The sequence below is a fragment of the Chlorocebus sabaeus genome, chromosome 15 (genome assembly GCF_047675955.1).
Source record: "Chlorocebus sabaeus isolate Y175 chromosome 15, mChlSab1.0.hap1, whole genome shotgun sequence".
NCBI lineage: Eukaryota > Metazoa > Chordata > Mammalia > Primates > Cercopithecidae > Chlorocebus > Chlorocebus sabaeus.
The window spans coordinates 54,034,274-54,052,136 of record NC_132918.1 but is presented as its reverse complement, the minus strand read 5'-3'; the positions used below and the strand labels follow the sequence as shown (position 1 = coordinate 54,052,136).

Below are 17,863 nucleotides of genomic sequence, written 5' to 3'. Positions count from 1 at the left end.
CTTTGGAAAATATACTGATAATTTAATTTTAGTATAATTGACTTATTTGCAATCTTGTGTATTTTTATGCATCAGAAACATTGTGAGTAGAGGTTCTGTGTTTCACCACACTGCTGGAAGGCAGGAGGAGGGGAGGTCCATGGCTTAACCCATTTATGCCTAGTGTTCCATTATTGGAACGCTAAGCTTGTGAGAGTTATTTATATCCCACTCAAAGTCATTACCAAGGTCTGATTTTTCACACACACACAAAAATTGCAATCTCTGGCATAAATGAGTTAGAAAGGGGAAAAGGTCAAGAGCCCTTGATTTGTTCATTTTCAAGGGGTATGGGTTTTTAATCTGTTAGTACTTAATGAAATCATGGGATTCCAGTTCCCCCACCAAAAATTAGGGGGATAGCTGAACCAACCACAAGTCATAATATTGATAAAGTTGGGTGATAGGTATAGGGTTCATTATACTATTGCTCTCTTCTATATATGTTGAAAAGTGCCATAACTAAAAAACTTAAAAGCATTATATAAATTTTTAGTTATTATACCAGTAATGTAGACTGCTATTTTTGTACATTCTGGGGAGCACTAGATAATATTGGTGATACTTTTGTTACCCTGATAAAGTATGGTATTTCAGTTTAGTTTTCATTTCTTTAATTATAAAGATATTCAGGATATTTTGAATACTTTTTGACTATTTGTGTTTTCTCTTTCAGTTTTTACTTTAATAAAACTTTTTATTTTGAGATCATTATAGATCCACATGCAATTCTGAAAAACTTTAGAACTTATTGCGAAATCCAGTGTATGTTTTCCTCCAGTGGTAATACATCTGGCAGAAGTATAGTACAGTATCACAAGAATATTACAAAATTTCTTCATGTTGCCCTTTTATAGCCGTACTTACTTCCCTCCTGTTCCCGCCACCCCGTTAACCCTGGCAACTACTAATCTGTTTCTAATTTCCATATTTTGTCATTTTGAGGGTTTTATATAAATGGAGTCATATAGTTAACCTTTGAGATTGGCTTTTTTCACTGAGCAATTATAATTCCCTGGAAATTCATTCAGGTTTTGTGCATCAGTTATTTCTTTTTGGTATGAACGTACCAGTTTAATTATTTGCCTGTTGAAGGACATCTGGGTGGTTTCTGGTGTTTGACTGTTAGAAATAAAGTTGCTGTTAACATTCATGTAAAATGTAAACATAAGTCTTCATTTCTCTGGGATAAATACCCAGGAGTACAGTTGCTGGGTTATATGGTAGTTGCATGTTTAGTTTTACGAGAAGCTGTTAGACAATTTTACAGAGTATCTGTACCATTTTACATTCTCATCGGCAGTGTATGAGTGATCCAATTTCAGCTTACCCTTGTCAGCATTTGGTATTACCACTCTTAGCCATTCTGACAAGCGTGTGTAGTGACATCTCAATGTGGTTTTAATTTGCATTTCCTTAATACCTAATGATGGTGATTACCTTTTCATCTGCTTATTTGCCATCTGTAAATCTTCAGTGAATGGCTCTTTGTGTTTTTTTGCTCATTTTCTAGTTGGATTTGTTTTTCTAATGTTTCTTTAACTTTTCTAACTGCTTAAGATAGATACGCAGTTCATTAATTTATTTTTAGCTCTTTTTTAATTTTGTTTTTTTATTTTATTTTTATTATTATTTTTTGAGACGGAGTCTCGCTCTGCTGCCCAGGCTGGAGTGCAGTGGCGCGATCTTGGCTCACTGCAAGCCCCGCCTCCTGGGTTCAAACCATTCTCCTGCCTCAGCCTCCCAAGTAGCTGGGTCTACAGGCACCTGCCATCACACCCGGCTAATTTTTTTTGTATTTTTAGTAGAGACAGGGTTTCACCGTGTTAGCCAGGATGGTGTCAATCTCCTCACCTTGTGATCCACCCACCTCGGCCTCCCAAAGTGCTGGGATTACAGGCATGAGCCACTGCGCCCGGCCACTCTTTTAATTTTTTAATGTTACTATTTAAAACTGAAAATCTGTCTATATACACTCCTCTTGCTGCATACCACAGGGTTAGATGTATAGTTTTTAAAATTATTTACTTCTAAGTATTTTTAAAATTCAATATGATTTCTTCTTAGATTCATTAGTTTTTAGAAGTTTCCAAACATGTGGTATTTCAAAAGTTATCTTTTTGTTATGGTTGTTGGAGAATGTGGTTGTAGGATACCAGTTACATGAACGTTGAGACATTCTTTATAGCCTGGCATTTGATTAATTTTTGTATGTATTTCATTGTATTCTGTTTGGAAGCAATATTCTGTATATTAACCAGTAAGTCTGTAAATCAGACTTACTGGTTGTGATATCGGTTCTTCTCTAGCCTTAATAGTGTATTTATTTATTTATTTAGTTAGTTAGTTAGTTAGTCAGTTAGTTAGTTAGTTAGTTTTTTCAGACTGAGTTTGGCTCTGTCGCCCAGGCCTGGAGTGCAGTGACACGATCTCAGCTAACTGCAACCTCTGCCTCCTGGGTTCAAGGGATTCTCCTGCCTCAGCCTCCCAAGTAGCTGAGATTACAGGTGTCCGCCACCATGCCCAGCTAATTTTTTGTATCTTTAGTAGAGATGGGGTTTCACCATGTTGGCCAGGCTAGTCTTGAATTCCTGACCTCAGGTAATCCACCCCCCTTGGCCTCCCAAAGTGCTGGGATTACAGGTGTGAGCCACCAGGCCCGGCTGTTTTTATTTCTTTGATTGTTTTATTACTCTGATAATATGTTAAAAATTGTCTTCTGTGGTAATGGGTTTGTCAGTTTCTCCTTGTGGTTCTCTCAACATATTTTGGAACTATCTTGTTAGGTACATAAAAGTTTAGATATTACATACATTGAGTAGAATATTTTTCATTGGGTAGTGAACTTTTTTGCTAGTAATAGTTTTTGCCCTTAAAGTTTTGTTTGATACTAATAGAGCAACAGCAGTCTCTTTATTGATTGGTTGGTTGATTGATTGAGCAGATTCTCCCTCTGCTACCAGGCTGGAGTGCAGTGGTGCGATCTTGACTCACTGCAACCTTCGCCTCCCAGATTCAAGCGATTCCCATGCCTCAGCCTCCTGAGTAGCTGGGACTGTGGGCGTGCACCATCATGCACAGCTAATTTTTGTATTTTAGTACAGATGGGGTTTCACCATGTTGGCCAAGCTGGTCTCAAACTCGACCTCAAGTGATCTGCCTGCCTTGGCCTCCCAAAGTCCTGGGATTACGGGCATGAGCCACCGTGCATGGCCACACCAGTCTCTTTAAGTTAGTATTTGCCTCATGTATTTTATTCCATGTTTTTTACTTTTCATCTTTATGTCTTTAGATTTTTAGGTATGTCTCTTTTGAAAAGCATGTGAACTAATACTACTTCAACCTTACATAAAAATATTTTCCATGTGTTTACAGTGCTGAAGCTGCTGAAAGATGGCAGAAGAAGTGGTGGTAGTAGCCAAATTTGATTATGTGGCCCAACAAGAACAAGAGTTGGATATCAAGAAAAATGAGAGATTATGGCTTCTGGATGATTCCAAGTCCTGGTGGCGAGTTCGAAATTCCATGAATAAAACAGGTTTTGTGCCTTCTAACTATGTGGAAAGGAAAAATAGCGCTCGGAAAGCATCTATTGTAAAAAACCTAAAGGATACCTTAGGTAAGATATTTTTTATTAAAAGAAAAGCAGCTTTGTTTTAAATGAAACCTGGAACTTAGTTCTTTGTACATAATTCTGACAGCAGTGTGCATAATTGACTTGAAAAGGCAAGGACTAGGTAAGTTTGACTCATAGCGGGTGTTCAATGCAGAAGACCAGTGAAGGTCATAAGTGTTAACATGCAGTTTCTGTAAATCTAGGCCCACGCTTCAAGTCAAGGCAGAGTAGTGCCAATGAGTAGAACTAACTCTCACCTTCTAGCAGGGGCTCTTTGGACCATGAATGACTGTTGGAGTTTAGACTTATAGGCAGAATTGCCTCTTTGGCACCAAGGCAACTTATGTACATGGCACATAATGAATTTTAACATCTAATGACTTTATGTTTTGAACTTCACTTAAAACCCACCATTTTGTTTTTCTATTTGATAAGAGAACTGTGGATCATTACTGTACATTAGCACCTACAGAGCTCTTTTCTATTTTGTTTCTCTTTTTCCCTGTCTTTATTTCTCCAAAGTTGTTGTTTTTTATTTTTACTGGCCCTCCCTTAGGGCCTGAGACAGTGGAGCCCACTTCACACTGGACTTGGCTAAGCTGATAGGAAGGAAATATGCATGGGCAAGGAATGGCCTCTTCTTTAAAAAAGTAAAATAAAAAATTAAACTCTCCTTAGCTGACAGGAAGGAATTGGGAGGGACAGAATTTCATTTTTGGTGTTCAGGCAAACATGCTATTTGTGTAATGGTTCTTTGTCTATATGTAGAAGAAAAGTACAATTTCTCCTTGTACAGGCAGTTTGGGAGAAATATAGCATGACTGATAAATATGAAATACTGTTGACTCACTACTTTACATTAGTTTTTATTTTTTTTTTATGGTTTTTGTAGAGATGGAGTCTTGCTCTGTTGTCCAGGCCAAACTTGAACTCCTGGGCTCAAGCAACCCTCCACCTCAGCCTCCTGAGTAGCTGGGACTACAGATGCTCACTACCATGCCCAACTTAGTTTTTGTTCTTATTCAACATTATTGTTATTCTTGAATGTTCTTCTAATAATAAAATACAAATATTTAATGTTTTTAACCATTGTAAAACTGCAAAAACTAAAATATAGTACAATTTGGAGTAAGGTATAAAGTAATAGATTATCAGTTTCTGAGATAAAAATATTTCCAGTGTTCTAAAGGTAATAATTAAGTAGATACAATAATGGTGATGTTTAACTGCTGAGGTAACTTTTTTAATACTTTCAAGTTTTGCAATTAAGACCATTATTTTTAGTTTTTCGATGGAAGACAAATCAGAAAGAGATTTTCCTTCAGTAGCAGAGGAGAACAGGGTTAGAATCAAGAATACTGGTTTTGTAAATACTGGCCATTTATTTAAAGCATGATGATTAGAGATATTGGGAGAAATTAAGGTAATTTCTTTCAAGAAAGTGTGCCTCATAGTGGTAAGTGCACAGGGTACTAACATATACCCAGATAGACTTTTTTGTTCCATTTTAAAAGGACGCTGGTATCTTGGGATTAGAGTGAATGTGACAGTAATTAACAAAACATAGTGAAACAACTAATAGAGCAAAGGGGGGAAGTATTCCAGTATTAGATATTACTGTATATAAATCTAAAAGCCCATTTAGATATAATTTTTATTATTTGTTAATACCCCAGGGATGCCTTCCATACTACATTCTGATGTTACTGAGACAGTTTTATCAAGGTTTTATCTCTAAGTCTTAGGAAATCTCTGTTAAATTTATTACTATATTACAGTTATTACTACCTATATTCCAGGGTGCTTGGAAACATTGAGTTAGTAACCTGTAGTTAGCCTGTAAAGAGATGTAAGTCCAGCTTTTGCATTAGGTAGCCTTTTCCCTTTTCTCATAATTTCTGTGCTCCTTTTTGGTAACTTAAATGTCCAGTGTAATTAATGTATTTGTTTCACACTGATTGTGCTGGTGGAGACATTGTTTGAAAGTTGAGAAGGAAAAGGAGAAAACAAAAGGATTAATGCATGAATGTATTTTAACTATAAAAAATACATGTGCTTTAAAGCTTCTTCCAAAATAAGTCTGAATAATAAGGTCGTATTTTTGGCCGTGATTATTTACTTGTTATACAGGCTGTGTTATAATTTAGAGGAAAAAAAGTTTTGTAAAGAGAAGCCTCAAATTTTCTATTGCCTGGATGTGGGCCAGGTCACATGGATTGGGTGTGGGAAGTTTCAGTGTTGCAGAACAGACGAGGAAGCTCACTGAGAATTATCCTGAGCTGTGTTAACAAACTGACAAAAGAGAACACGGAATTTTTACTCAAAATGGATTGGTTAAACGTCTTTAAAGATTTTTTCAGTAAGTTAATCTATTTATTAAATCCATTGTTTTCTTGAAGTTGTGAATTAGATTTTCTGCTTTTGTAAATTTAAAGGAAAGCTCTTATTTGGTGGGTTTATGTAAGCTACCATATTATGTTTATGTAATATAAACCAGATGATTGGTGATATATCCAAAAATTGTAGTTTGGACTTGGTAAGTAAAATAATTTTAAAATGTTTTAGCATGAATGTTTTAACAAGTAGAGAAAGGATATAAACCTTTGGTTTGAGTTTGATGCAGTTCTAATTCAGTAATTTTCAACTTAGCACAGACATTTGAAATGAATTAAATAAATTGTAAACATTAAAATCATTAGAAAAAAAGGATTAGGTGAACAAATTTCTTCAACTTCCGAATTAACTTTTTAAAAACTACTTTTTACTTACTTTTTTTAGAGGAACAGTGTAAAGATAATCTTTAATTAAAACACTAGTAAACAGAATATTTTTATTTAATGTAGTATTGCTAGAAATTGATGTTTTGATGAATGTGAGATTTGATATTTTGATATGAGTTATGACAACAGCTGTACAACAAAGAGGAAAATATGTAGTGAATTATTGACTGTTACTGAGTTTGGGTCATGAAGTAGTACTAATAATAATTTATAAGAGCCTAATTCTGCTGGTTCTGCTGGTAGCCTCCTTATGATCTTATAGTGAACTTGATTTGATCTCCTTGAACATTTGCTTGGTGTTTCTAGAAAAATGAACAGAGGAATTATTATAGAAGTCTCTTACGCACAACAAGCCTAAGGAAACAAAGAGTAACCTGACAAGACATTCCAGAGAAAAGGGCAAAAGAGAAAAGGAGTAAGCACTTTGTTGAAAAAGAATGTTGTAATTGTAATGTGAAGACTCATTTGTTAGCTTTAATGACTCCCTCTGGAATATGTCTCTTCCATTTACATTTTGGGGAGTTACTAAAATTTCAGATCTTTGCATTTTCATTTTTTGGGTAAGTTTTACCTTGGAAGAACTTACTTATTTGCTCATTAGTTTATCAACACCTTCTTATTGAGAGCCTACTCCAAGCCAGGCAGAAATCATAGGGTGAAAAACTAATACTAACTCAAGCAGATCTTACATTCTGGTGGAGAGGTATATGATGATTGTTTTTAATAATACAGTGGATTTCATATCTAGGTTAAGTCATAAGTGATATTGACCATAAATCATCCAGAAATGACATAAAAATAATCCATTGTGGCCAGGTGTGGCAGCTCATGCCTGTAATCCCAGCACTTTGGGAGGCTGAGCACTTGAGGTCAGGAGTTTGAGACCAGCCTGGTCAACATGGTGAAACACTGTCTCTACTAAAAATGCAAAAATTAGCTGGGCATGGTGGCGGGCACCTGTAATCCCAGCTACTTGGGAAGCTGATGCAGGAGAATCGCTTGAACTCAGAGATGGGGGCTGCAGTGAGCCAAGATTGTGCCTCTGCACTCCAGTGTGGGCGACAGAGCAAGACTACATTGCCAAAAAAAAAAAAAGAAAGAATCCATTGTATCATTGATACAGTGATTCAATATATATCATCAATACAGTGGTAAAATTATTCTTTCTACTGAGTCTTAGGAAGTTGATAGTTAATGCATTTGCAGACTGAGAGTCAGGATTTGAAATCTGTAACCAAAATGTTTCTTTGCTCAATCCCTGCAACAACCCCAGATTTTTATTTATTTTGCCAGGCAGTTTGTCAGAGTAGAGACAGGCTGTTCATCTACTTCCTCCCTGAATGGGCTTACAAAGTAGAAGAAACAGAGCATTATGTGCTTCTTGTGTGGCAGCCAGAATATCTTTGAAAACAAAAATTGCACAATGTTTTAAATAAAACAGAATAAAAAATAATTTATTTCATGTAGATGAAATGAGCAGATGAACATATAAAAATTTAAATAAAAACCCGTAATAGAAAGAATACCATATATTTATATTTAGTATTTCTTAGTTCTGTTCCCAGACATCACTTACATGCCATGTGGCCTGCAAAATATAACTGAACTTTTGTGATTTTCTGTTCCTTGTAAAGGAGAGAGTTGGGCAAGACTAAATGATCCTGGAAAGTCCCTTCTAACTCTAAAAGTCTTACATCCTTGTAAACAACTAAGCAGTCTTAGGTGTGTCATAGGAATTGAGGGAAAACAATGAGGGAGAAATTGGTTTTGAAGATGTAGAAACATGGGAATGGAATTGTAGTTCACTAAGGAATTAGAAGCAGCAGGAAAACTTTCTTTGGCCCAATTCTCAACACTTACTCAGTGATACAGATGAAGGAAAAACGACGTGCTTAAACTAAGGAATACTGCAATCACTAACTAATAAGTACACTAGGTTCAGAAATATATTTGGAAACTAAAATTAAGATAGAAATAAGTTGAATAAGAACAGACAGTATTGTAAAACTCTACATTAAAATTTTAAAAGGGATTGTACAGATTGGTGAGAACCTAGCCTGGCAGCAGCTTACGTGAGTAAAAATCTTAGTAAGAGCTGCTGTGGTAATGTAGGTACTAAAAGTCTCAACACAGTCCATGGTGACACTGATATGAGTATGAGAGGTGCTTAGGTGGAGGTATACTCCCTTATGTGTGTGTTGGCCATATAAAACATGGTGTAATTAATCCACTTTTGATAGATATTCTTTAACAATGGTATTGAGAAACTTGGATGCTTCCAAATACTGGCATCCAGTATATCAAGGATTTGGAAACCAGGTCACATAAGGAATAGTTATGGATACAGAGACTTGCCTCAGGGAGCACAGCTGTCATATGAAGAAGGAACGTTCACAGCGCTTAACCAGGTTCTTAAAAATTCTTGGGGAGTTTATAATACATTGTTCTGGTTAAGAAACAGTGCTATAGGAAGAGAGAAGACCAGTGGGTCGTAGTGAGGGAAAGGTCAGAAATTATCCTTAAACTTTTTTTTTTTAATTTAAGCGAAGCTAACAATAAAAAACTGCCTCAGAATTGTGCACTTCCTCAGTGCTTAGATCTGAGCAGTTTCCTTCCAACTACAGCCAGGTCCAGCTATATAATGCAAGAATAAAGATTTAAGTAATTTTTTTTTTTCTTGAGGTGGTCTCACTCTGCCACCCAGGCTGGAGTGCACCAGTGCCTTCTCAGCTCACTGCCACCTCTGCCTCTCAGGTTCAAACGATTCTCGTCCCTCAGCCTCCCAAGCGTATGCCACCACGCCTGGCTAATTTTTTGTATTTTTTAGTAGAGATGGGGTTTCCCCATGTTGACCAGGCTGGTCTCAAGCTCCTGGCCTCAAGTGATCTGCCTGCCTCAGCCTCCCAAAGTGCTGGGATTACAAGCCTGAGCCACCTTGCCCGACCAAGTTTAAGTAATTTTGAAAATTAAACACCAGAAGCACTAGAAGTTAGGAAAATAGTAACCACCATTGATGGAGTTCCTGCTATGTACTGTAAGTGCTTTACATATAGATTTTAAAAAATTTGTTACAAGCATTTTATGAATTTATTTTTTTACACACCACCATTGTACAAACAAGGAGACTGGAGTTTTCTTTTTTAAACTTTTAGGATTGGGGGTACATGTGAAGGTTTGTTACATAGGTAAATACATGTCATGGGGGTTTGTTGTTCATATTATTTCTTTCTTTCTTTTTTTCCCCTCCACCCCGAGACCGAGTCTCACTCTGTTGCCCAGGTTGGAGTGCAGTGGCATGATCTCAGCTCACTGCAACCTCCGCCTCCCAGGTTCAAGTGATTCTCCTGCCTAGGCCTCCCGAGTAGCTGGGATTACAGGTGCCCACCACTACGCCTGGCTAATTTTTGTATTTTTAGTAGAAATGGGGTTTCACCATGTTGGCCAGGCTGGTCTCGAACTCCCAGCGTCGCGTCTTCCACCTTGGTCTCCCAAAGTGCTGGGATTACAGGCGTGCACCACTGCGCCTGGCCTGTTGTACATATTATTTCATCACCCAGGTATCAAGCCCAGTACCCAATCATTATCTTTTCTCTTACTCTCCTTTGCCCACCCTTCCCCCTCAAGGGGGAAGTATTTGGTTTTCTGTTCTTGTGTTAGAAACTGGAGTTTAAAAAAGATTAAATAAATTGACCAAGATCACAGAGCCAGGAGCAGAACTAAAATTTAAACTTGTATCTCCTATTAAAGTTCTCATAGTGGATCTTTTATTACTAAAGAGTAGAGAATTGGAGTCAGTTAAGCAGTGGGTTAGAAAGGTTTGATGCAAAAAGGACTAGTCAAGGTTAAGAGAATTGTGGTGAACTGTGAGGTCAGGAAGTGCTATGACCTGAGTGCTTGTGTCCCCCAAAACTCGGCACCATCTCAGCTCACTGTAGCCTCCGCCTCCTGGGTTCAAATGATTCTCATGCCACAGCCACCCGAGTAGCTGGAATTACAGGTGTGCACCACCATGACCGGCTAATTTTTGTATTTTTAGTAGTGACGGAGTTTCACCATGTTGGTCAGGCTGGTCTTGAACTCCTGACCTCCAAGTGATCTGCCTGCCTCGGCCTCCCAAAGTGCTGGGATTACAGGTGTGAGCCCCCGTGCCAGGCCATTCTTTTTTTTGACATTGTGTAATTAGTCTTAGACATAATGTTTTTAAATATAAGCTTCCAGAGAGGATCATTCTAGGTTTTACTGATCTTTTGCACTTCTTATACCATACAAAACTGTGCCAATTCTGAATTTTCAAAAAAATCATTTGAAACTTAATCTGTATTTTCAGGTTTAACATTTTTTAAAAAAATTTTCCTCATATCATTATTCAGTTTTACTCAATTTAACATTTATTGAGAATCTGCTATGTGAAACAGCCACTGTTGGCTTTTGAATAGTGATGTCATGTGATTGCAGCTTTATAGGAAGATTAGACTGGTTGATATGAACGATGGGTTGACTGAGGAGAAATGGAATTAATAAGGAAACTAGTTTAGTGGGGTCACGAAAGCTCTGGTACAACATAATAGGCCTGAAGAAGAGTGACCATAGTGAGAAGAGAAAGTGTTGGTAGTAAGGAGATATGATTGTGAGGATTTGATGTAAAACTCTTAAAAATTTTTTTTGTGAGGTAAAATTTATGTAACATAAAATTAACCATTTTAAAGTATGTACAGTAGTATTGAGTACATTAACAATGTTGTGCAGCCATCACTTCTGCTTCCAAAATGTTTCCATCACCCCAAAAATAGTCACTCTCAATCAGTCCCTGGCAATTACGAATCTGCTTTCTGTCTCTATGGATTTACTTTTTCTGGATAATTTATATAAATGGAATCATACAGTATGTGACCTTTTGTGTCTGACTTCTTTCATTTAGTATAATATTTTCAAGGTTTATCCACGTTGTAGCATATATCAGTAATTCATCCCTTTTATGGCCGAATAACCTTTTTTTTTTTTTTTTTTTTCTGAGACAGAGTCTCGCCCTGTCACTCAGGCTGGAGTGCAGTGGCGCAATCTCAGCTCACTGCAATCTTTGCCGCTTGGATTCAAGTGATTCTCCTGCCTCAGCCTCCTAAGTAGCTGGGATTACAGACACATGTCACCACACCCGGCTAATTTGTGTATGTTTAGTAGAGACGGGATTTCACCATGTTGGCCAGGCTGGTCATGAACTCCTGACCTCAAGTCGTCTGCCCACCTCGGCCTCCCGAAGTGCTGGGATTACAGACGTGAGCCACTGCGCCCGGCTGGTTGAATAACTATTACATGTATATATCACATTTTGGTTATTGTGAACAGCTTTGTGATAAACATTCATGTACAGTTATTATTTGAATATCTATTTTCAGTTAAACCTAAAATTGGAATTGCTGGATCATATGGTAATTCTGTTTTGCTTTTTGAGAAACCATCTGTTTTTCACATGGTGGCACCGTTTTACATTCCAACGAGTATTGTGAGGGAGATTCCAGTTTCTCCACATCCTTGCCAACACCTATTTTCTTTTTTTGTTTGCTTATAGCCATTGTAGTAGGTGTGAGGTAGGGTCATTGTGGTTTTGATTTACATTTCTCTAATGACTAATGATATTGAGGATCTTTTCTTGTGCCTGTTGGCCATTTGTATACTTCAGTTGGAACAATGTTTATTCAAGTCCTTTGCCCATTTTTGAAGTAGTTGTTTTTGTTGTTGGGCTCTAAGAGTTGTTTATATGTTCTGGATACTAGACCATTACCAGAATTATGATTTGCAAATATTCTATTCTAATTCTGTAGATTGTCTTTTCACTTTCTTGATAGTGTCTTATAGACAAGTGTTTTTAATTTTAATGAAGCATAATGGATCTTGTTTTTTTGGTTGCTTATGCTTTTAGTGTCAGTATCTAAGAATCCATTGCTAAATCCAAGGTCACATATATTTACTCCTATGTTTTCTTCTAAGAGTTTTATAGTTTTAGCTCTGACATTTGGTCATTTTGAGTTAATTTTTATATATGACGGGAAGTTGGAGTCCAGTTTCATTCTTTTGTTTATGGATATGCATTTGTTCCAGTACCCTTTGTTGAAGAAACTATTCTTTCTTCCCATTGAGTGGTCTTGGCACCATTGATGAAAATCAATGGACCGTAGATGCATGGGTTTATTTGAGGACTCCCATTTCTGTTTCATTGCTGTATATGTCTGTCCTTATTCCAATACCACACTGTTTTGATTACTGTGGCTTTGTAGTAAGTTTTGAAATCAGAAAGGGAGAGTCTTCCCACTTGATTTTCCTTTTTCAAGATTGTTTTGGCTGCTTAGGGTCCACCTTGCAGTTCTGTGTGAATATTAGAATCAACCTTTTCATTTCTTTGGAAGAAAAACAAAACACAATGGTTGAACTTTAGTAAGAATTGCATTGAATCTGTGGATTGCTTTGGATACTATTGCCATCTTACACAGAATATCTTTCCATTTATTTAGGTCTTCTTTAATTTCTTTCAGCGGTGTTTTATAGTGTTTAGTTTATGAGTCTGATACTTAGTTAAAATTATTCCTATGTATCTTATTCTTCTTAATGCTGTTATAAATGGATTGTTTTCTTAATTTTGGCTTTGAATTGTTCATTGCTAACATATAGAAATACAACTGATTTTGTGTGTTGATCTTACAACTTTGCTGAATTTGTTTATTCTCACTCTGTGTGAGTGTGTGTGTGTGTGTGTATTCTTTCGGATTTTCTGTTTATAAGATCATGTCATCTCTGGATACTTTTTCCCCTCCCTAATTGCTTTGACTAGCACTTCCAATACAATGTTAAATAGTAGTGGAAGAGAGCATCCTTGTTCTTGTCTTGTTCCTGTTCTTAGGGTGGAAAACTTTGTCTTTCACCATTGAGTGTGATGTCAGCTCCACAGTTTTTTGCAGATGCCCTTTATCATATTGAGGAAATTCCCTTCTAATCCTAGTTTGCTGAGCATTGTTATCATGAAATGGTTTTGGATTTTGTCCAATGCTTTTTCTACATCAATTGAGATAATCGTTTGTTTTTTCCCCTTTATTTTACTAGTATGAAGTGTATTATATTGATTCTCATATGTTGAACCACCCTTGCATAAATCCCATTTACTCATATACAGTCCTTTTAATATGCTTGCTGGATTTGGTTTTCCTAGTACAAATGATCCTTATTTTTCACAGATTCTGTATTTGTGAATTCACTTATTGGCTAAAATTTATTTATAAGCCCAAAATTGATACTTGCAGTGTTTTGTGGACATGTGCAGTGTGGCAAAAATGTGAGTCATTTGATGTGCACATTCCGAGTCGAGGCGATATTCCGCCTTCTTATTTCAACTTTCATACTATAAACAAGTGTCCTTTGCACAGTCTATTTAGTGCCACATTTTTTGCATTTTTGTACTTGTTGATGATTTTGCTGTTTAAAATGGCCCCCAAGCATAGTGATGAAGTGTGGTCTAGAGTTCATAAACACAAGAAAGCTGTGAACTTGCCTTATGGAAAAAATGTGTGTTAGATAAGCTTCATTTAGGCGTGAGTTACAGTGACGTTGTGAATTCAATGTTAATCACAATTTATATTAAACAAAGTGTCTTTAAAAAGAAACACACATAAAACAAGGTTATGTAGTGATTGGTTAGCAAAAACATGACTGGAGCCTAACCCTGTTTTTCCCTTAGGAGCTATGGTTCAGTATTTGCTAATTCAGTATTTATGGTAACTTTATAGAATGTAACTACTGCAAATAATGAAAATCAACTGAATTTTGTTGAGGATTTTTGCATCTATATTTCTAAGTGATATTAGCCTGTTTTCTTGTGATAGCTTTGGTATTCTGGGTAATGTTGGCCTCACAGAATGAGTTAATAAGTATTCTCTCCCTTTTTCTTTTTAGAGATGTTTTAGAAGTATTGATGTTAATTCTTCTTTAAACATTGGGTAAAATCCACTAGTGAAACCATCTGGTCCAGAGCACATTATGTGCGAGATGTTTTGTTACTTATTGAATATTTTACTTGTTATATGTCCGTTCACATTTTCTATTTTTTCCTGAGTCAGCTTTGTGGTAGTTTGTGTGTCTCTTGGAATTGATCTTGTTTTCTAGGTTTATATAATTTATTGGCATACAGTTGTTCATAGTATTCATTTATAATCCTTTTAAAAATATCTGTAAGGCCTGTAGAAATGTTATTATTTTATTTATTTGAGTGTCTCTCGTTGGTCTAGCTAAAGAGTTTTTAATTTTGCTGATATTTTCAAATAACCGCATTTTGGTTTTGTTGATTTCCTCTCTTTTTCTGTTCTCTTTTGTGTATATCTCTGTTCTAATTTTTATTATTTCCTTCTTTTAGCTTTGAGTTTAGTTTTCCTTTTCCAGTTCCTTAAGATTAAATTTAAGTTGGTAATTCGAGATCTTTCTTCTTCTTTATGCAAGCTTCTAGGGCTATAAATTTCCCTCTGAGCATTGCTTTTGCTGCCTCCCATAGGTTTTGGTATGTTATGTTTTCATTTTCATTTGTCTCACAGTGATGTCCAATCTTGTGAAATTTCTTGGTGACCTATTGGTTTAAGAGAGTGTTAGTTGCCACACACTTGTTAATTTTCCAGTTTTCCTTTCTGTTATCGATTTATAGGTTCATTCCATTGTGGTCAGAAAAGATATTTTGTATGACTTCAATCTCAGATTTATTGAGGCTCTTTTTTTTTTTTTTTTTTAAAATAGAGACAGGGTCTCTCTTTGTTACCTAGGCTGGAGTGCAGTAGCATGATCATGGCTCACTGTAGCCTTTGAACTCCTGGGCTCAAGCAATCTTCCCAACTCAGCCTCCTGAGTAGCTGGAACTACAGGTATGCACCACCACACCTGGCTAATTATTTTATTTTATTTTTTCTTTTTATAGAGACAAATTCTCACCATCTTGCCCAGGCTGCTGTCAGGCTCCTGGGCTCAAGTGATTCCCCCCACCTTGGCCTCCCAAAGCATTGCAATTACAGGCTTGAGCCACTGTGCCTGGCCTACTGAGCCTTGTTTTGTGTCCTAACATATGGTCTGTCTTGCAGAATATTCAGTGTACACTTGAGAAAAATGTGTACTATATTCTGCTTTTGTTTGATGGAATATTCTCTATATGTCTGTTAGGTCTAGTTGGTTTATAGTACTGCTCAAGGCCTCTATTTCCTTAAAGATCTTTCATTTAGTTCTGTCCCTTACAGAAAGTGGGGTATTGATGTCTCCAAGTATATTGAACTATTTTTCTCCCTCAATTCTGTCATTTTTTGCTTTATATGCCTTGAGGCTCTCTTGTTAGGTATGCATATATTTGTAACTGTTACAATTCTTGATGGACTGATTCTTTTATCAATTTTTACTGTCCTTTGTCTTTAAGTCTGTGTTGTGTGATATGTATTTATTTATTTTTAGACAGAGTCTTGCTCTGTTGCGCAGGCTGGAGTGCAGTGGCATGACCTCGGCTCACTGCAACCTCTGCCTCCCAGGTTCAAGCGATTCTTCTGTCTCAGCCTCCTGAGTAGCTGGGATTACAGGCACCCGCCATCATGCCCGACTAGTTTTTCTATTTTTGGTAGAGACAGGGTTTCACTGTGTTGACCAGGCTGGTCTTGAACTCCTGACCTCAAGTGATCCACCTGCCTTGGCTTCCTAAAGTGCTGGGATTACAGACATGAGCCACCGCACCTGGCCTATGCTGTGTAATATTTATATAGCCACCCCACTCTCTTAGTTATCTTTTACATGGGATATCTTCTTCCATCCTTTCATTTTCAGACCTATTTGCATCTTTGTTTGGATCTAAAGTGAGTGTCTTACAGATAACAGAGTTGCATCATGTTATTTTTAATCTATTTATATTTAAAGTCATATCTGATAAGGAAGGATTTCTGCTATTTTGCTGTTTTCATTTGCTTTTTTTTTCTTTCAGTTCTTCTATTACTGTCTTCTCTGGTGATTTCTTTTTCTTTTTTTTTTTTTTTGGAGGGTGGGGGTTAAGGTCTTACTCTGTCACCCAGGCTGGAGTGCAGTGGTGTAATCTCTGCTCACTGCAACCTCTGCCTCCCAGGTTCAAGTGACACTTACGCCTCAGCCTCTCAAGTAGCTGGGACTACAGGTGCATGCCATGATGCCTGGCTAATTTTTTGGTATTTTTTGGTAGCGTCGAGGTCTCAGCATGTTGGCCAGGCTGATCTTGAACTTCTGACCTCAAGTGATCTGCCCACCTCTGCCTCCCAAAGTGCTGGGATTACAGGTGTGGGCCACTGTGACTGGCCTATTTTTTCTGATATATTGTTTTATTATCCTTCTCATTTTTCTTTGTGTATTGTTTTTGTTTTTGTTTTTCCTTAGTGGTTACCCTGGGGATTAACATCTTAGGTTTTTAACAATCATGTTTGAATTAATACCAACTTAGTTTCAGTACTATGCATAACTCTGCTCCTTTGCAGCTACATCTTTGTATGTTACATCTTTACACATTAAAATATATGTCCATTAACCTAGAATTGAAATTTTTGTTTTATGCATTTGTATTTTAAATTATGTAGGAAAGAAAAGGAGAATTTACAAACAAAAACTGCAATACTACTGACTTTCATATTTACCTATGTAGCTACCTTTGCCGTTGCTCTTTATATCTTCATATGACTTCAAATTACTGTCTGTTTTTTCATTTTAGCCTGGAGGATTCTCTTTAGCATTTCTTTTCTTTCTTTTTTCTTTTTTTTCTTTTTTTTTTTTTTTTTTTTGAGACAGAGTCTTGCTCTGCCTCTCAGGCTGGAGTGCAGTGGTGCAGTCTCAGCTCACTACAACCTCCACCTCCCAGGTTCAAGCAATTCTCCTGCCTCAGCCTCCCGAGTAGCTGGGACTACAGGTGCGTGCCACCACGCCCGGCTAATTTTTTGTATTTTTAGTAGAGACAGGGTTTCACCATGTTGGCCAGGCTGGTCTCGATCTCCTGACCTTGTGATCCGCCCACCTCAGCCTCCCAAAGTGCTGGGATTACAGGTGTGAGCCACTGCTCCCAGCCTCTCTTTAGCATTTCTTAGCACAGGTCTGGTAGTGATGAATTCCTTTAGTTTTTGTTTATCTGGGAATGTCTTATGTTCTCCTTCATTTTTGAAGGACAGTTTTGCTAAATGTAGAATTCTTGGTTGGCTCTTCTGCTTTCAGCATCAGATTCTCTCCCCTCCCCAGGGCTTATTATTGCTGCTTATTGTGAGTGGTTTTTGTTTGCTTGTTTAGTGACTTTTCTAAGCTATTTTTATAAGGTCTATAGTTCTGGTCATGTGGGGCCACTGAAGTTGATTCCATTTGCTTGGTAATCAGCTAGTGTTTTGACAGTTTCATTAAAACACCTGGAACCAAAAGAAAA

At 37.0% G+C, this 17,863-nt stretch overlaps 1 protein-coding gene across 9 annotated transcripts in view; it reads left to right on the top strand.

Annotated features, from left to right (window-relative positions):
- The window catches only part of NCK1 (NCK adaptor protein 1), a 92,548-nt gene that overhangs the window by 67,579 nt on the left and 7,106 nt on the right, over positions 1-17,863 (top strand). For 8 of the 9 annotated variants that reach the window (XM_008009024.3, XM_008009021.3, XM_073023591.1 and 5 more), the window contains one exon: positions 3,415-3,658. In XM_008009024.3, coding sequence (XP_008007215.1) covers positions 3,433-3,658 — 226 coding nt within the window. In that variant the 5' untranslated portion in view covers positions 3,415-3,432. Of the gene's footprint in view, positions 1-3,414; positions 3,659-5,673; positions 6,015-17,863 lie in introns of those variants that run through there. The other variant, XM_008009025.3, reaches the window with a different exon arrangement.